We start from the raw sequence: 21,806 nt of genomic DNA on the forward strand, positions 1-21,806 counted from the left end.
ACATGTAGACACACACGCGTAGACACACACGCACACGTAGACACACGCAGGCACACGTAGACACGCAGGCACACGTAGACACGCAGGCACACGTAGACACGCAGGCCACACGTAGACACGCAGGCACACGTAGACACGCAGGCACACGCAGGCACACGCAGGCACACGCAGGCACACGGAGACACGCAGGCACACGTAGACACGCAGGCACACGTAGACACGCAGGCACACGTAGACACGCAGGCACACGTAGACACGCAGGCACACGTAGACACGCAGGCACACGTAGACACGCAGGCACACGTAGACACGCAGGCACACGTAGACACGCAGGCACACGTAGACACGCAGGCACACGTAGACACGCAGACACACGCAGACACGTAGACACACGTATACGTAGACACACACGCACGTGTACACACACACGCACGTGTACACACACACACACACGTGTACACACACACGTGTACACACACACACACACACACACACGTGTACACACACACACACACACGTGTACACACACACACACACGTGTACACACACACACACACGTGTACACACACACACGTGTACACACACACACACACACACGTGTATACACACACACGTGTACACACACACACGTGTACACACACACACACACACACGTGTACACACACACACACACGTGTACACACACACACACACGTGTACACACACACACGTGTACACACACACACACGTGTACACACACACACACGTGTACACACACACACACACGTGTACACACACACACACGTGTACACACACACGTGTACACACACACACACGTGTACACACACACGTGTACACACACACACACACACGTGTACACACACACACACACACACGTGTACACACACACACACGTGTACACACACACACACGTGTACACACACGTGTACACACACACACACGTGTGTACACACACACACGTGTACACACACACACACGTGTACACACACACACACGTGTACACACACACACACGTGGTGTACACACACACACACGTGTGTACACACACACACACACGTGTACACACACACACACGTGTACACACACACACACGTGTACACACACACACACGTGTACACACACACACGTGTACACACACACACACGTGTACACACACACTCACGTGTACACACACACACACGTGTACACACACACACACACGTGTACACACACACGTGTACACACACACACGTGTACACACACACACACACACACATGTACACACGTGTACACACACACACACACACACACGTGTACACACGTGTACACACACACACACACGTGTACACACACACACACACACACGTGTACACACACACACACACACACGTGTACACACACACACACACACACGTGTACACACACACACGTGTACACACACACACGTGTACACACACACACACGTTGTACACCACACACGTGTACACACAGACACAAGTGTACAACACACACACACACAGTCACCCACACACACACACACGTGTACACACACACACACACACGTGTACACACACACACACACACACGTGTACACACACACACGTGTACACACACACACACACACGTGTACACACACACACACACACACGTGTACACACACACGTGTACACACACACACACACGTGTACACACACACACACGTGTACACACGTGTACACACACACACACGTGTACACACACACACACACACACGTGTACACACACACACACACACACGTGTACACACACACCCTGCAGCCCGTTTTTCACACACACACACAACACACACCCTGCAGCCCGTTTTTCACACACACCCTGCAGCCCGTTTTACACACACACACACACACACACACACACACACACACACACACACACACACACACACGTGTACACACACACACACACGTGTACACACACACACACGTGTACACACACACACACACACACGTGTACACACACACGTGTACACACACACACACGTGTACACACACACACACACATGTACACACACACACACACGTGTACACACACACACACACGTGTACACACACACACACACGTGTACACACACACGTGTACACACACACACACACGTGTACACACACACACACGTGTACACACACACACACGTGTACACACACACACACGTGTACACACACACACACGTGTACACACACACACACACGTGTACACACACACACGTGTACACACACACGTGTACACACACACACACGTGTACACACACACACACACGTGTACACACACACGTGTACACACACACACACACACGTGTACACACACGTGTACACACACACACGTGTACACACACACACACACACGTGTACACACACACACACACACGTGTACACACACACACACACGTGTACACACACACACACACGTGTACACACACACACACACACGTGTACACACACACACACACGTGTACACACACACACACACGTGTACACACACACACACACACACACACGTGTACACACACACACGTGTACACACACACACACACGTGTGTATACACACACACGTGTACACACACACACGTGTACACACACACACACACGTGTACACACACACACACACGTGTATACACACACACACACACACACACACGTGTGTATACACACACACACGTGTATACACACACACACGTGTATACACACACACACACGTGTATACACACACACACACACGTGTATACACACACACACACGTGTATGTATACACACACACGTGTATACACACACACGTATACACACACACACACACGTATACACACACAGACACGTATACACACAGACACGTATACACACACACGTGTATACACACACACATGTATACACACACACACACACACACGTACACATACACAATGTATACAAACACACACACACAAACATGTATACACACACGTGTGTATATATACACACACACACGTATACACACACATACACTATCCCCAGCACCACCACATCAGCACACCGGTATCCCATGCCCCCCCCCCCCCCAGCACACTGGCATTCTCGGCTCCCCACCATTCCAGCCCCCATCAACACCATCAGCACCCACACATTGGCACCTTCGCACCTCCCCATCGGCACACCCACATCCGCACCCCCACATCAGCAACAAACCCTCCCAAATCAGCACACCGATACAATCACCATCAGTACAGCCACAGCAGCAGTACCACCGCACACTGCCATGGGCCGCGTGGACCACTCCCCACCCAAATGCCACCCCCACACCACAAACATCCCGGGCAACGCCGGGGCTCTCAGCTAGTATATATATATATATATATATCTATATATATATATATATATAGATATATATATATATATATACCTGAGGTACACAAGGAATTCTACAAACTATGAAGCCAGATGAAGCATGCAGTTACAATACTGCTATGGAGATCGGAAGCGGAACAAAAAACCCACAAACACTCACCCTACATACATAATCCTACACACAAGGGGAGGGGTGGGAAAGCTGGACGGGAGATCCCCCTAGTAACTAAGACTGAGCTTTCCCTTAGTCCGCAAAATCCGACCTGCATATGGTGAACCGCTCAACGATTACCTTTAGCCGAAGCTCAAAGGCGATCCCCCTGCATACAAAACTGCACGCCATTTGGCGCTGTCGCGTGGACAGCAGTTGCAGGGGGAGATGCCGGGAGATGACACCGCCGAAGAACTAAATGTAAAAATGTTATCTCCGAGTTAGCCTTCAGAAGAAGAATGTGGAAACCCTGTATATACCTGTCATCAAAGAAGCAACAATGTGTTGGGAAGAAGTGGGTGAAGTTAAAATGTTCACATAGCATTCATTGTTCAGTGTTGCATATTGTATACAGCTTTCCTCCGACTAATTATTGTTTCACTTTTAAGGCATAATATACACAATAATACAATAATGAAAAAATATGTTCTGCAATTATGCGTGAACACAAGTTTTATCCTAATATTGAATGCACTTAAGTTCATTGGTATATTGAAATAGTCAAGTCGCCTAATATCCTTAAATTCTTAAGGCTAGCATTAAATTACTGACATAATTAATGAGCAGCATACTCACTGCATGTCTAGTAGACTGTTTAGGCCAAATATTGTACCAATTAATCTTTAAGAACAGAACCAAGGATGCAGAAAATATGCAATTAGCTTTTGTTACCCCGTGAAATGCTGCAAATAAACAAGCATTTCCCTTCTCATAGAATTCATTGATCACTTTGCTAACTTTATGTGGATTAAAATGTCTCTTTTTCTTCATGTTGAAATTGCCATTGGAAGTTCCATTACTGCACTTGAAGCAGCTAATACAACAGAACAGAGAAACACACATTTGGGAAGTATATTGATTAAGGTGCAATACTTCATAAATAAACATTAAAAAAAAGTGTAAAAAAAAAAACATAATTTACCAATGAAATTGGCTCAACCTCCTTATAACGCTGTGCTTGGGGTCCAAACAATCACATCGCGCTATAAGCAGATCGCGTTAGAAATAATGTACAATTGTATGCATTGTACAATAAAGTATTTAAGATACCAATAATCGTGTTGTAAAGTATTCAGAAATACGAAAATTGGGAGCCACGCTTACATCGCGTTATAAGCGGATCTGTGTTGTAACGGATCGCGCTATAACGGGGTTGAGCTGTATAATAAAAGATAATGAACTTCTTATGACAAACTCAAAGCAATGTTTCAGCCAGTAGGAGGCCTTAATTAGAGAAGTATTCTTGTGAAGCCATTTAAGTGTAGAAAAGGAAACTCAGGACAGAGCTGGCCCCACAGAGAGTCGTAATTACATCAGCAATGTCATGTAGCGAAGGCATGACGAACCCACCCACACCAACGATGCCAGTGTGCGGGCTTACCCACCCAGCAATGCTGTAGGACGTTGTTGCGCCTGCGTCACTGTGGAAATTGAGCTGATTGTTGTGCCCTTGCACTTTTATCATTATCCACAATTTTTTTTAGCCTGATTGCATTCAGTTTTAGCCCAGCCTTGTGGTTTGTGGGAGAACCCTACTAATAAGCATACCTTATCCCGCTCTGATAAGCCCTCTGATTTGCAACCCAGACTTTAGTCTTTGCATGGACGGGGAGGGATAGTGGGATTAGGGTTGCCAGACGGGAATGATGCTCTAGACACAAGCGTGCGCACACGCTCTCTCGCCCCATGGTGTTGCCTCCACTACTTGACCCCACCGCTAGCCTCGCTAAGCTCCTGACAAAGGGATTAACCAACAGCAGCCAATCAGGATGAACGATGCTGCCCAGCCTCCTAGCAACTGGCCCGCTCTCTCCCTGCTCAGGGAAATACCGCCCCCCCCAAGCCGGTCAGGTTACTATGTCCAGAGAGGTAATACAGAACACATACAGCACATGTCCAATATTACCTCTAATGTTTAACTGGACAATGTTCAAATCCAGGACAGTCGGATTCAATACTGGACACCTGGCGCACGTACATGAGAGGATGTTATAAGTAACAGTTTATTGCCATTTCAAATATTTCCCTCTTCCAGACAAGACAGGAAATTTTCAGATCACTACAAATCCAGCATTATATTGTATCTATAACCGATAAGCTCACTAGCCTTATAAACACACACACTGGAAAAAAATAAATAAGGTCTGGTGTCTGAACCCCCAATGGCTCAACACTTTCCCTTAGCAGCCTGCCACATCTGTGCAACATAGTGTTGTCTATATACATTGTAACTAATATCCAGCAGTGTCTCTCTTATTTCCTGGCCTGTCTGAAACTTGACTTCCCATGAGGGAGGTTCCATTTCTGTATATGTAACCCCACTTTTTTGCGCTGATGCTGCATATACACTTTAAATTCCCGCAGCGTGATAATTTTTCCCGTCCCGTTTCTATTTGCCGTACCCCATGTGAAGTGTATATATTTCCCACGTGTCTCGTGTTCATGGGTTTTATGGGGTAACCATGCACTGTGCTTTGCTTATCATGAGTATAAAAGCTGGGCTGTAATTAGCACATTTTAGTAACACCTATGGCTCGCCTTTAGTCCCAGAAGCTTAGCACCCTTTTGTGGATCTGGGTTTAGGTCAGAGGTGGAGATGGGCAGGGTGGTGGTTTTTTCTGCAAGGACTGTACGGTTGTGTACCATTAGCATTCTAATTCTAAGCAGGCAAATTAGAAATGGTGTACTGGATGAGTGACAAACAGGATGTTGTGTAACAAAAAAAAGTAGACATTTACCTTTCTAACTTTTTTCTTTTTCTGTATAAAAGCAGGTGTGTCAACAATGCCCGTTCCCTTAGTATATCTATAAAAAGATAGCTCTTCAAACACTCTAGCTGCTAAGGCCCTTAATTCAAGGTTTTATTCTTACCCTCCACATGTACTTGTGATATACTAAGATTATGTCACACCCCATGCCCTTCACTATACATAATATAGCTATGTAGTGCTTTAACCCTGTTGCTTACAGGGATCCTGAAACACATTGCATAGACTGGCCTTTATAGTGCCCGCACTGGGACCATGTGGGAATTACATGGCATGGTCCTCCCTATTGGCCTTAATCCCAATAATCCTGTACAATTTTGTACTGTGACCTAATTAATCCCAAACCAAGTCCAGTTCCAGCAGAAATCCTACAGGACACAATTTAGAAGTCTTTGAAAGAGGGAATATCTGGACATTTAGAGACCTTATGGAAGTAGGAGTGGGATTGTAACCTCTTCACTGCCAGATAAGGCTGTGACTCATTGCTTTGTGTGGAGTGAATATACATACATTAACCATCGTTGGTGAAGGGATATTTGCTGTAGTCCACGGATACAGGTTGGATACAGGTCCTTATTAGAACTTGAATTGGGAATGAGTGGTGTTTGCACAGCGGCCCACTATCCACAAATAGGGCCCCAGACAGCTTTCCCGGATTCCAGGACTAGAGTTTCCACCTTGGCCCCCGGGTCGGTGGCCTTACTAGCTTTCCACCCTCTCATCCTCACTCTCTCTCCCTGTCCCTTCTCACACTCCACCTCTCTCCATCTCCCCATGTAGTTATCTCCCTCCACTCAGTCCCACTCTCTCTCCCCTCTCTTCACCCCTTTCTCTCTCCCATTTCTCCCCATTCTACCCATCTCTTCTCCTCCTCTCTCCCACCCTCTTTTTCTTACTCCCCCCCTCACTCCCTTGCTTTCTCACTCTTTCACCCCCTCTCTCTCATACCCTCTCTCTCTTACATGCCCTAAGCCACTCCCTAACACTCCCCCTCCTCTCTCACTCCATCCCCATCTCTCTCACCCACGAAATCCCCAACTCTCAATCAGCCACTCACTCTCCTCTCACACTAGCTCCCCCCTCAAACCCCCCATCTTTCACTCTCCCCCTCCTTTCTCATCCCTGCCTTCTCTCACTCTCCTCTGCCTCCACTCACTCTCCTCTTCCCATTGCTCACTTAATTCCCCCTCCTCTCTCTCAATCCCCCCTCTCCTCTCTACCCGCCTCCTCCTTTCCTCTCTCTCTTCCTTTCCTCTCCCCTCCCCTCTCCCCACTCTCACACCTCCCGCCCCTCCTTCTCTCTTCCCTACTCCTCTCCCTGCCACTCATCACTTCCCCTACCTATCCCCCCTATTCACCCCACATCTTCCTCCCTCCCCTCTATGTTCTCCTCCTCTCTCCTTCCCCTCCTCTCTCTCCCTCTTCTCTCACTCTCCCTCTTCTCTCTCCCTCATGTGCTCCCCACTCCTCTCCCCCCCACTCCTCTCTCTCTCTCTCCTCCCTCTCACTCAACCCGCATCTCTCACCCAATCCCTCCTTTCTCACTCAATAACCCCCTCCTCACTCAATTCCCCCCTCTCTCACCTAATAACCCCTCCTTCTCACACTCAATCCCCACCTCTCTCTTACTCAGTCCCCCTCTGTTTCACTCATCCCCCCCCCTCCCGCCTAAGAATTTTATAATTTTACCTTGGTGGGGAGAGGCTGGGGCCCTGTGGGTGGATGCAGAAGTTGGGCCCAACTATGTACCTTTATTTCTTTAACATGTGCTACTGCAGGGCCTCTCTCTGATGTCGGTGCGTGCCTGGAGCTGGACTCAGCTTCCAGTGCGCACCAGCATGAGAGAGAAGCCAGGCGCAGGACAGTGAGGGAGAGAGGCAGGCCCGCAGCAGCATGGGAGAGCCAGGGCCCTGCATTTCGATACCTCTTAAGATATCGTAACCAAATTTTGAATGATGGTTCCTGAGATCAAGGAGCAGGTTTTTGGCTATGTTTGGATATTGGATACAATCTATTAATAATTCTATGAGTTATTGCAATTTATCTGACAAGCAAGTCAGCCACTGGGCATTGTATCTGGTAGGCTATGTATGGTACGTGACAACATACTGGTGACATCTTAATACACATAGCCTGGTGGCAGATAAGGAGTGTCAGATAACTATAAAGTTTACACAGAAAGCAGACAAAGAAAGAAAGAGGAAGTCAGTTGGCAAATGAGGAGAAAGCAAGAATGCTGGAGAAGGAGAGAGAGGCGGAAATAATTTGGGACATCACAAGGTATTATAGGAAAGTGATGGAAGGGAGATAGCAGAGAGGGGGAGAGACAGGGTAAGGGGAGTGAGAGGAGGATGGGAGGGAGAGGAGGATGGGGGGGATGAGGTTGGTTTCTTAGAATTCCTGAACAACACCGTGTGTGTGTGTGTGTGTGTGTGTGTGTATTTATATATTTATATATACACACACACACACACACACACACATTACACACATATATATATACCCATAAACACATACATATATACATACATACTGTGATGCCCACACCACGTTGCAGTCTCTTTTAGTCCCAATGTAAGACAGGAAACACAGTAATTGTCTATCTAGGGTTTATTTACAGGGATTAAATCATACTAACAGGCCCACCGTCCCTTCAAATCCAAACAAAACATAAAATAAACTCTTACTCCTCTTAGGAGACTAACTGTACATTCAGCTTCAACCCCTTTATAACGACAGCTGGCCAACTATACTGGTTCCCAGCTTAAAACATGCCTTGGCATATGCAACAATGTACACAGTCTCTGTACACAACAATAAAGTGTTTTCCTTATCTGTTTGGAGTAGATGTCCCCGCTTTAGGATGGCCTTGCATCCTTTCCTCCTAGGGGAACTTAGCCCCACGTGAGCTCAGAGAAACTCTCCTCTGTAAATGCCAAGGACCAGACATCCCCGCTTCAGCATGGTGTGTCGTCTTTCCTGCTTTCCTCTGGGATTCAAACCCAGTCAGTCCCAGCGGACTCCGCGATCACCAGCCAGCAGGTCCAAGGAACTGTGCCAACCTTACTTGCTGGGGAGCACTTTCTATCCCCCCCCTTCTCTGGGGAAAACAGTCTCTCTCCCTCTGGCAGCTTCCTGTGTACTTTAAAAACACTTCCTTGTCCATCCAGCTTAATTGTGCAGCAGCTGCTGTTAATTTCCCTAGGGAGATTAACTCTATGTGTTGAAAAAGACTTATAGCTGCCATATTCGAGCACATAGAGGACCGTGATGGTATCCCATATCCCTCCCCCCAGCAAAATATTGTCTTGTGAGCGACCCATGCACTATTCCTGTGCACCAGCCACTTTGTCAGAGATGTCTGACATCCACCTCTTCTTGCCTTCCAGTTGAAATTCCTTTCCTTCAGGGCAAGTACTAGGCTTTCTGGGCCTGCAGACTGGTACTCAACTACCTCCTTATCTTGTGCTGGTTTGAGTTTAGGGTGGAAGCTCTGCTTTTGTTGTGTCACTTCTTGCAACTGTTCCTGAGCTTCCTGCTGTCTGTTGGCTCTCTCTGCCAGGACTCTATGCTGCTCTGTGACCTTGATCTGCATATCCTGAAGATGAATCTCTGTCTTTTTCCTCCTGTGCTCACCAGTAACTGTTTCTGTGACCCAAGTCTTAAGGTTGTAACCTCTTTCTCCAACTTCAGCTGAGAAACCTCCTGCTGGGTGGCAGTAGAGTCCAACGTAGCATCAGGCTCAGTCTTTAGGGTCTCGAGTGCTTTGCCCCGCTTCACGCTTTTTTTCTCTGCCATCTTGCGGCCAGCACTCTCAGAATCCAGATCCTTCCTCAGGTCTTGAAGCTGTCTTTCTGCATTTCTTTTTCCACTCAGTGCAGCTGTTAGTTCAGCTTCTTTGGAGTTTAGTCGTGATTCCACATCTGTCAGCTGATTCAGCGCAAGGCTTAAATCTGTTTCTTTTTTTCATTTCTGGCCTGCAGCAAGTTTAGTGCTTCAGCGAGAAAGTGCTGTCTCTTGAAAACATTTTGCAATTCTCCTCTTAGGGCCTCCATCTCTTCAATGTGGTCGCTCTGAGTTTGCCTCCATGTATCTACCATCATACCGCAGAGTTCTGCAGTTTTTGTCGCTAGAATCACCGCTGCTTCTGTTTTCCAGGCTTCTTTCTCCTTGGCGTACTGACTCGTGGGGATGGAGCAGCCTCTATGCTTCTCCAGCTCTTGCTTCAGTTTCTGGACCTTTTCCCGCTCTTTCTCATACAGTCACCTAGCATCTAAGCTCCGCCTCAGCAATGCTCTGGTGACATGCAGCATGGCCTTCAGCTCCTCATACTGCTCTGTGGGGACATACTGGGTACTCAGACACTCCTGTAGCACTTGTACATTGTGAGAAACCTGGAAACTTTCCTTCTGTAGCCTTCGCCGCATCTCCTCAGCATCCGCCTGTTTCACCTTGGTCTCTTGCAGACTCACACGCATCTCTTGCAACTGGCTCCGCAGTTTGTGCTCTACTTGGGTGTGCTGCTCCAGGGAGAAACGGTCTTTATGCAGCCTTCTTTCTGCACTCTCCAGTGCTTGCTGCACTTCAAAATTCTCTTGTGTAAATTCTCTCTTTACCTTACCAAGCTCTGCTTTGAGCATGCGAGCCTCTTGCTGAGAAACGTCTAACTCTGTGATGAAGTATTGCACATCTTTCTGGGACATTTCATAATACAGTTTCCAGTCAGTACTTGTTTTCTCTGATTCGCTCGGTATTTTGTATATGGCGGTAGCGGTAGCCTTTGTCATCTCAAGTCTGGTCATCATTCCCGTGACTATTGCGCCAAACGCTCTGGGCTGTAGCTCATCTCCATTTTTTTCTGACCCACGCCTTCCTTAACACACACGGTAACATTTTTCTGGAGCTCCTGCTGAAAATGGAGACTGTTCTTTTTGCGGGGTCCCGTTGGAGTCATCATCATCGTCATTGTCATCATCATCATCCAGCCTGTAGGGACAGTCTTTGGTGTGGTCCAGCTTTTCACAACATAAATATTTCTTGTGCGGTTCCTTTTGCGGGACCATGCCGCGATACCCATTCCTGAAAAGACATTGTTTTGTCTTACCAGGCACATTACACATAAAACACATTGTATCCTCCATTTTCTACCTTCAGGTGTATTCTTCACCTTGACCTAAAGGAGGCACTATTTCCTCAATTCTTCATGTCTTTCCCTGTGTATCCTGTAAGCACAACTGGTCATACACAGTGGGACAGACTTGCTTGCAGAATTTGTTTTTCACTTCAGTTGGGCGGCCATTTTAAATCCCCACATTTATTTTCAAAACCCCAGTTTCCGCTGCTCAGTGCTTTTTGGACTGCCCACATTAAACTCCACCAATTGTGATGCCCACACCACGTTGCAGTCCATTTTAATCCCAATGTAAGGCAGGAAACACTGTAATTCTCTATATAGGGTTTATTTGCTGGGATTAAATCATACTAACAGATCCAACGTCCCTTTAAATCCAAGCAAAACATAAAATAAACTCTTACACCTCTTAGGAGACTAACTGTACATTCAGCTTCAACCCCTTTCTAACGACAGCTGGCCAACTATACTGGTTCCCAGCTTAAAACATGCCTTGGCATATGCAACAATGTACACAGTCTCTGTACACATCAATAAAGTGTTTTCCTTATCTGTTTGGAGTAGATGTCCCCGCTTTAGGATGGCCTTGCATCCTTTCCTCCTAGGGGAACTCAGCCCCACGTGAGCTCAGAGAAACTCTCCTCTGTAAATGCCAAGGACCAGACATCCCCGCTTCAGCATGGTGTGTCGTCTTTCCTGCTTTCCTCTGGGATTCAAACCCAGTCAGTCCCAGCGGACTCCGCGATAACCATCCAGCGGGTCCAAGGAACTGTGCCAACCTTACTTGCTGGGGAGCACTTTCTATCCCCCCCTTCTCTGGGGAAAACAGTCTCTCTCCCTCTGGCAGCTTCCTGTGTACTTTAAAAACATTTCCTTGTCCATCCAGCTTAATTATGCAGCAGCTGCTGTTGATTTCCCTAGGGAGATTAACTCTATGTGTTGAAAAAGACTTATAGCTGCCATATTTCAGCACATAGAGGACCGTGATGGTATCCCATATCCCTCCCCCCAGCGAAATATTGTCCTGTGAGCGGCCCATGCATTATTCCCGTGCACCAGCCTCTTTGTCAGAGATGTCTGACATCCACCTCTTCTTGCCTTCCAGTTGAAGATCCTTTCCTTTGGGGCAAGTACTAGGCTTTCTGGGCCTGCAGACTGGTACTCAACTACCTCCTTATCTTGTGCTGGTTTGAGTTTAGGGTGGAAGCTCTGCTTTTGTTGTGTCACTTCTTGCAACTGTTCCTGAGCTTCCTGCTGTCTGTTAGCTCTTTCTGCCAGGACTCTATGCTGCTCTGTGACCTTGTTCTGCTATCCTGAAGATGAATCTCTGTCTTTTTCCTCCTGTGCTCAGAGTCTCCCTTACTCTGCAGAAGAGCCTTGACCTCATTGGTCAATTCATTGCGTTCACTTGTCAGTGACTGTTTCTGTGACCCAAGTCTTAAGGTTGTAACCTCTTTCCCCAACTTCAGCTGAGAAACCTCCTGCTGGGCGGCAGTAGAGTCCAACGTAGCGTCACGCTCAGTCTTTAGGGCCTCGAGTGCTTTGCCCCGCTTCACGCTTTTTTTCTCTGCCATCTTGCGCCCAGCACTCTCAGAATCCAGATCCTTCCTCAGGTCTTGAAGCTGTCTTTCTGCATTTCTTTTTCCACTCAGTGCAGCTGTTAGTTCAGCTTCTTTGGAGTTGAGTCGTGATTCCACATCTGTCAGCTGATTCAGCGCAAGGCTTAAATCTGTTTCTTTTTTTCATTTCTGGCCTGCAGCAAGTTTAGTGCTTCAGCGAGAAAGTGCTGTCTCTTGAAAACATCTTGCAATTCTCCTCTTAGGGCCTCCATATCTTCAATGTGGTCGCTCTGAGTTTGCCTCCCTGTATCTACCATCATACCGCAGAGTTCTGCAGTTTTTGTCGCTAGAATCACCGCTGATTCTGTTTTCCAGGCTTCTTTCTCCTTGGCGTACTGACTCGTGGGGATGGAGCAGCCTCTCTGCTTCTCCAGCTCCTGCTTCAGTTTCTGGACCTTTTCCTGCTCCTTCTCATACAGTCACCTAGCATCTAAGCTCCGCCTCAGCAATGCTCCGGTGACACGCAGCATGGCCTTCAGCTCCTCATACTGCTCTGTGGGGACATACTGGGTACTCAGACACTCCTGTAGCACTTGTACATTGTGAGAAACCTGGAAACTTTCCTTCTGTAGCCTTCGCCGCATCTCCTCAGCATCCGCCTGTTTCACCTTGGTCTCTTGCAGACTCACACGCATCTCTTGCAACTGGCTCCGCAGTTTGTGCTCTACTTGGGTGTGCTGCTCCAGGGAGAAACGGTCTTTATGCAGCCTTCTTTCTGCACTCTCCAGTGCTTGCTGCACTTCAAAATTCTCTTGTGTAAATTCTCTCTTTACCTTACCAAGCTCTGCTTTGAGCATGCGAGCCTCTTGCTGAGAAACGTCTAACTCTGTGATGAAGTATTGCACATCTTTCTGGGACATTTCATAATACAGTTTCCAGTCAGTACTTGTTTTCTCTGATTCGCTCGGTATTTTGTATATGGCGGTAGCGGTAGCCTTTGTCATCTCAAGTCTGGTCATCATTCCCGTGACTATTGCGCCAAACGCTCTGGGCTGTAGCTCATCTCCATTTTTTTCTGACCCACGCCTTCCTGAACACACAGGGTAACATTTTTCTGGAGCTCCTGCTGAAAATGGAGACTGTTCTTTTTGCGAGGTCCCGTTGGAGTCATCATCATCGTCATTGTCATCATCATCATCCAGCCTGTAGGGACAGTCTTTGGTGTGGTCCAGCTTTTCACAACATAAATATTTCTTGTGCGGTTCCTTTTGCGGGACCATGCCGCGATACCCATTCCTGAAAAGACATTGTTTTGTCTTACCAGGCACATTACACATAAAACACATTGTATCCTCCATTTTCTACCTTCAGGTGTATTCTTCACCTTGACCTAAAGGAGGCACTATTTCCTCAATTCTTCATGTCTTTCCCTGTGTATCCTGTAAGCACAACTGGTCATACACAGTGGGACAGACTTGCTTGCAGAATTTGTTTTTCACTTCAGTTGGGCGGCCATTTTAAATCCCCACATTTATTTTCAAAATCCCAGTTTCCGCTGCTCAGTGCTTTTTGGACTGCCCACATTAAACTCCACCAATTGTGATGCCCACACCACGTTGCAGTCCCTTTTAATCCCAATGTAAGGCAGGAAACACTGTAATTCTCTATATAGGATTTATTTGCTGGGATTAAATCAAACTAACAGATCCAACGTCCCTTTAAATCCAAGCAAAACATAAAATAAACTCTTACTCCTCTTAGGAGACTAACTGTACATTCAACTTCAACCCCTTTCTAACGACAGCTGGCCAACTATACTGGTTCCCAGCTTAAAACATGCCCTGGCATATGCAACAATGTACACAGTCTCTGTACACAACAATAAAGTTTTTTCCTACTCTGTTTGGAGCAGATGTCCCCGGCTTTAGCAAGGCCTTGCGTCTTTCTTCCTAGGGGAACTCAGCCCCACGTGAGCTCAGAGAAACTCTCCTCTGTAAATGCCAAGGACCGGACATCCCTGCTTCAGCAAGGTGTGTTGTCTTTCCTGCTTTGCTCTGGGATTCAAACCCAGTCAGTCCCAGTGGACTCCGCGATCACCATCCAGCAGGTCCAAGGGTAGAGGCAACACCTGAATTTGGTTAGTGCAGCCCCTTAAGTACAGGAAAAGCAGGAACCAGTCCTTAGTCCCTGATTGGACACAAGGCCTGGTTGCACCACCTCCCATGTGACTCACTGAAGCCGCAGGGGGTGGGGAAAACCCAGGATCAGTCCTGCAGGCCTGCTCTTACTAGGGCTTACTGTCAGGAGAAGGGCAGACTGGTAGCCAGAAACCAGGCCTGGCTGCACATACATACATACATACATACATACATACATACATACATACAGCCTTGACTAAAACCTGCATGTAAACTTCACTGCTCCACTTATCTAATAAGAAAAAACAACCATTAACTAGAAGTAGAGATATCCTTACATTGTGCAAATACTGTATGGATAGAAATCGATACAAATGATATGTTAAATAAGTGAATGTTATTAGCAGGGCAGCTGTTTAATATATTAGGGGCAGGCACTTGAGTTGGGCTATAAAAGCCTCAGGAATGTGGGACTGAGCTTCTAGATAGAGACATTAAACAGGCTTCAGAACCTCTCCGGGATCCAGACTTCCCACAGTACTGTTGTCATGAAGGTGATGCTGGTTCTGTTACTGGGTCTCACTGCAGCACTACCTGAGAATGCTTCGGGAGATGGTAACGTCTTGTTCTGTGATTGCTGTAACTTATTGTGTCTGTCACTTCTGCGCTTATCTCTGTCTCTTTATCGTTATATGCTGCTCCATCTGCACCTGAGGCTCTTACACCAAGATGTTTCTTACATCTCTAACAATTGTGTCCATATTTAACCCTTTCACTGCCATAAGGTCCAGCACCTCAGTGCATAGAAAATGCATTTCTGGCCCCTGTCGCAGGGAAAGGGGTACGAGCCCCTTTAAAAACAAAATACAATTTCACCATTGGCCGAGAGCTCACATAACTAAAAAGGAAGAAGTGTAAAATGCAAACAAGGGAAAGCGGATTTAAAACACGGATTTTGGGTGTGTGTTCAAATTTCCCAATTCTGGAATTAGGACGTTCCGTTTGTGAATAAAACTCTCCAAGGTAGATTTGAAAAATATTATCTTGCGTTATTATTTGGGAATTTTGAAAAACACAAAGATAAAGTGAATAAGCAATCATTCCCTAAATTAGTGATAGTGACAGTGACCGTGGCAAAAATATCTTATATTAAGGAATTGGTTAACACTGAATGCGCCTAACATAACAGAACTCAAACCGCGCTACAAACACCACAGGGAAGTTACAAACGCAGCTGCCCGGAGGAACGTGATGACGCTGCCTCTCTGCTGCATGTGACGTCACCTCTACGCGTGTCAATGTACAATAATGAGTTATAGACAGCTGTGGTGTTTGTAGCGCGAGGTGCAGGGGTGGATTTTTGTTATTGGAGCCTAACGAACTTTGCCACCGGAACATCAAGCCTTTTTGGGATCTGGCATAAGTGGTAGCACAAACCCTCTCATCTACCCCTCTTTCAAACTCCCCCAGTGAAGTTTGGATTCATTGTGATCTGATTTTATGTAAGTGTTATTTCATGCATATTATAAATATTAATTATTTTTAAATGTATACTAACAGTGTGCTTTCTCTTCTCTTTTGCACCCTGCTATATGTGTGCATACCACCCTCATACTGCAGTTAGCGCATTAACATTTACTGCTATTACCCTCTGTGACACGTAATGCACATATATATATATATACCTCAATCAGTAACACCATCTCTGCCTCACCTGTAGTAATACGTCTTCAGTCACTATTGTTACTCTCTCTGCCACACACATTGCTCTTTCATTTATTAGTGTTCCCACTGGTGCAGACTTGAATACCTCCATTACTATCACCCATCTCTTTGTATTGAAGTATATTTTAACGATTTTCTCCCTTTCCAGTTAGTATTACATCACTATTCCTAATAATCTCATAATCCTCATATGAAGTTTCTTGGTAATCTCTAAAAAAGATAATAATAATAATAATAATAAAATTTATAGATGTAACTTTATAACATCTATTCTTTGTAATTTTGTAACTTTGTAATTTTTGTAGGAAACACAAAAGATACAAGATGGGCCAACAGCTACGACCAGCCTCTTCATTTTGCGTGTCAAGGACATCAAAGCATCAGCTTAATAATAAGGTAACAGTGTTCCCATGCGATAGTGGGATTCAGTGTTCATGAGCGTCAGAGTAAGTGTATTAGTTCTGGAGAATACTAGATAATTTAGCAGTAAGAGGCACATTTTGATGGACCAGCATGAGAGCTTATCATAGATATAGCTCATTCATCGGCTCCAGCGGTGGATTGGAAAATCCGCCTCCCCTCGGCACTTAGCCGTGTGCGGCTGCCTCCTTGCTGCCGCCGCCCCCTCCTCCTTCTGATGACACCGCCAACATCATGACGTCGCACGGCATCACTTTGCCATGGTAACGCGATGTTATGGCGTCATTTGACAATGCAGTTCAGAAGGAGGAGGAGGGTGGCCGGTAAGGAGGCGGCCACAACAGCTAAGTGACTTCCCACCAGGCCCGAGAGCACGGCAAAAGTAAATGGGGACAAATATTTTCGGCCACTGATCAGCACTCACGACCTCACTTGCAGATAGACAGGCCCCTCTGACAGCAAAGGGTTTGTTTTGTGTTGCATTGGTACATAAAGGCAGAGATCTGGCTGGATCCAATAGAAGGTATTTTTGTTACTAATGGGTATATAATCAGGACTGGTTTAACCACTAGGCAACCGGGGATTCCATGTAGCAGCAGGGCTGTGTACAGCTGGAGAGAGCTGGGACTACTGTCCTTGGCCCCGGTGAGTCAGGGGCCCAAGTAACCCTGCCAGCGACCCAAACATGTGCCAAATCTGCAGATGTGTCTCTCAGAGAGGGCCTGCTGGAGGCCGGTGGAAATGTCAGAACACCATCTGTCAGGCCTCCAGCAGGGACCCTCCATCCTCCAAAGCTGCAGGGAAGCACACTCTGCTTTCACCATCCACCATGACCCTACCTACCCCCCAGGCCCCTACCTCATTCTCGTCCTTCCCCCTCCCAGGTACATAACTACCCCTCTCCCCCCATGGCACATAACTACCCCCATCCCCCCATAACTACCCCCCCAGGACAATGAGAATGTACACTCAGTATTCTCCTTTTGAATGTAAAATAAATCTGTAATCATAAATGCAGAATTTGTATTCATTCTAATGCACAATATACATTTTTGAGTGTAAATTGTGTGGGAGGGCTGGGCGCATGGCTGAAGGTTTACCTAGGGTGCATAATACCCTGGATACTATACACTTGCCATGGCATCATCTTTATGTTCCTCCAGTGAGCATCACAATGGCAATGAGGACCGAGTTTGGGATTTCGGCTGCAAGAACACCTTCAGCAAACCTTCATCCTGCTACTGGACCGGCTACATTAATAACTTTGACGAAGCGTTTGACTTCACGTGTCCGTTTGGCTCTGTCCTAAGTGGCATGGACAGTTACCACGATAACAAAAAGGAGGACAGGAGGTAAAGATACGTGCTAGAGAACCCTTCATTTTAATGTGATTGGCTTCCTTAGAAAAATGAAATCCTCCGTTAAATGATTTATGTATTTATTTGTTTGCAGTGAAAATGAATGTTTCTAGTTTTGTTCTTCCCCGTGTTATTCTAATCTGAGCTGTTACTTAGTCTTTCTTTCTTCCAAATATGCTCCATCCCATTTTCATTCTTCTATTGATTTTACTCAAAAAGTGTCCATTGCTGGCCAAGGCAGACACAGCTATCAACTTTGTCAAGTTGTATTTCAATATATATGTGTAACCCTCCTTGCTCGGCATCCAGACACACAAAAAAGTATGTTGCTCAACACTATATATAAGTAGATAAATCAGACCCCAAAATAAGTACTGCCTAATAGGGTACACAGAAAATATATACACCCAAAAAGACAGAAAATATATGTATAAAGGGGTAAGCTGATGGTGCTGGGGGAAAGATGCAAATATGAAAAACACACCACGAAAGAGACAAAGACAGTATCCAAAGCTAGCACTCTAAGTATCCTACCAAAATAGCCTAAATAGAGTTTGACAAAAAGACCCGAATATTCCTTCAAGGCAAAAAATGAACAAGATTTTATTACAGCAGCAAGACCCGGAATTTCTTATATGGGGTTTATTTACAGGAATTAAATCATATAACAGGCCAACGTCCATTTAAATCAAACAAATCATAAAATAAAATACCTATTCCCGTTAAGAAAATAACTAAACTTGGTTCAGTCCTTTCTAACCACAGCTGGCCAACTATACTGGTTCCCAGCTTAAAACATGCCCTGGCATATGCAACAATGTATGCAGACTCTGCACACAATAATAAAGGGGTTTCTTTATCCATTGGAGCAGACGTCGCCGCTTCAGCACGGTCTCCCCTCCTTTCCTTCCTTAGGAGAACTCAGCCCCATGTGAGCTCAGAGAAACTCTACTCTGTAGATCCACTGTCAAGGGCTGTGTCAGCCTTCCTTCTTTAGCTGGGGAGCACATCTCTGTCCCCCTCTCTGGGACTGCAATCTCTCACTCTGTAACTCTCAGCAGTGTCTTTCTCATACCATGGCAGCGTCTCTGTAGTCACTTCCTGACTATTAAAAACTCCATGAGCAATCAGGAGTTCAGCCTTCTTAATTAGGCATCAGCTGAACTAGCTACTTCTAAAGCCTCGGCCACGCTCCCTGCTGGCATGCTAAGGTGCGCTGAGGCTCAGGGAAAGCGGGTGCTTTCCCTGGCCTTGCGGTTGCTTACCGCATGCACTGTCAGCGGGCCGTCAGGGGGTGGGCCGGGGGCGGGCGCGTCACTGGCCGGGGGTGGGCCAGTGACGTTACAGAGCTGGTTCGCCCTCATTGGGCGAACCGCTCACATGACCGGCCTGTCGCGCCGGCAAGCGGGGGAATTTTAAATTCCCCTAAGACCTACGCTTCCGAGCGCTTGCGGAAGTGTAGGTGAGCCCCTACTAAAGCCGCTTTAATTGCGGCTGTAGGGTCTCAGTGCTGAGCGGGAGCGCGCGTCAGTGCGCCTCCGCCAGCAAACAAGGAACATGGCCGAGGCCTTAGGAGGATTAACTCTCTGAGAGCTGAAAAGGTCCCTTACTGCACTGTTCCCGCACCTAGAAGACAGTGATGGTGTGGGTGTGTGTGTGTATGTATATATATATATATATATATATATAAAAGCTATACGATACCGTTAGACCGAATATCAGAGGCAGCACTCCAGAAAGTAGACAAAAAAAACCGGTTGTGCACCCCCCCCCCTGGAGAGCGCTATATCCCACGGAGAGAGGGAGAAGAGGGGGGGGGGGCAGGCCGGGTGTCGCCCTTGGCGGCTGTCGCTGCGGGTCACCGGGTTTCAGTGAGGGGTCCGGACACAGGGGAGAGAGGAGGAGTGGGGGGGCTAGTGATGCGGCGGGTCACCGGGTGTCAGTGAGGGGGTCAGACACGCCGGGACATGGGGGGTGGCGGCAGCCTCATCTCAGTGGCTGTCGGTGAAGGAGGAGACCATCTTCTTACATGACGGGCTGATATGGGTCACCGATCTGGCGGAGCTGCCACGCGAGATTGGGGTCACGGAGGCCGGGGATATGGAGTTGGAGGTGAGATCGAGAGTGAGTGGGGAGATTTGGGGTGTCGGGGGGAGATTGGGGTGAGGGGGGGTCACGGAGGCCGGGAGAGATTGGGGTGAGGGGGGGTCACGGAGGCCGGGAGAGATTGGGGAGGGGGGGCGACAGATGGCCCTGCAGGGGCCTGTGGCAGACAGAGGCGCGGAAGGGGCTGGCTGCCGGAAGGGGGAGGAGTGAAAGCGCTGATGAGGAGGGAAAGTATTGCTGAGAGGCGGGGGAGGAGGGAAGGCACTGCTCAGAGAGCCGGAGGCGGGGTAATCTACCCCAACAACATGAACCCGCCTCCGGCTTTTTTTTTTCTCTCCAGCGCGAGCAGGGGAAAAACAGCAGCGCGAGCGGGGGAAATTAAAAAAACAAACACGTGTGCTGCTTGCTCGCCCGGAGGTTAAATCCACTTGCCCCGGGCGTGCAGATGTATACAGTAGGATTGTTGAACACTATATATATATATATATATATATATATATATATATATATATATATATATATATATATATATATATATATATATATATATATTACACACAGTTGTGTGAAAAAGAAAGTACACCCTCTTTGAATTCCATGGTTTTACATATCTGGACATAATAACAATTATCTGTTCCTTAGCAGGTCTAAAAATTAGGTAAATACAACCTCAGATGAACAACAACACATGACATATTACACAGAGTCATGATTTATTTAACAAAAATAATGCCAAAATGGAGAAGACATGTGTGAAAAACTAAGTAATCTTATGATTCAATACCTTGTAGAACAACCTTTAGCAGCAATAACTTGAAGTAATCATTTTCTGTATAACTTTCTCTCACATTGTTGTGGAGGGATTTTGGCCCACTCTTTACAACGTTGCTTCAGTTCATTGAGGTTTGCGGGCATTTGTTTATGCACAGCTCTCTTAAGGTCCCGCGACATCTGAGGTTGTATTTACCTAATTTTTAGACTGCTAAGGAACAGGTGATTGTTATTATGTCCTGATATGTAAAACAATAGAATTCAAAGAGGGTGTACTTTCTTTTGCACAC

The 21,806-nt window shown here is 46.7% G+C and overlaps 2 protein-coding genes across 2 annotated transcripts in view; both read left to right on the plus strand.

The window, feature by feature from the left end:
• BRAF (B-Raf proto-oncogene, serine/threonine kinase) overlaps window positions 1–21,806 on the plus strand; it is a 94,410-nt gene that overhangs the window by 68,909 nt on the left and 3,695 nt on the right. Inside the window, exons 21-22 of the mRNA XM_075602634.1 lie at window positions 17,179–17,257; window positions 18,445–18,633. Of these exons, the coding sequence (XP_075458749.1) occupies window positions 17,179–17,257; window positions 18,445–18,633 (268 nt within the window). The remainder of the gene's footprint in view (window positions 1–17,178; window positions 17,258–18,444; window positions 18,634–21,806) is intronic.
• LOC142496161 (hemagglutinin/amebocyte aggregation factor-like) overlaps window positions 15,602–21,806 on the plus strand; it is a 178,335-nt gene continuing 172,130 nt past the window's right edge. The window contains exon 1 of the mRNA XM_075602639.1: window positions 15,602–15,751. Coding sequence (XP_075458754.1) covers window positions 15,685–15,751 — 67 coding nt within the window. The 5' untranslated portion in view covers window positions 15,602–15,684. The remainder of the gene's footprint in view (window positions 15,752–21,806) is intronic.

This window comes from Ascaphus truei, chromosome 5 (assembly GCF_040206685.1).
Source record: "Ascaphus truei isolate aAscTru1 chromosome 5, aAscTru1.hap1, whole genome shotgun sequence".
In the NCBI taxonomy this organism is placed as follows: Eukaryota; Metazoa; Chordata; class Amphibia; order Anura; family Ascaphidae; genus Ascaphus; species Ascaphus truei.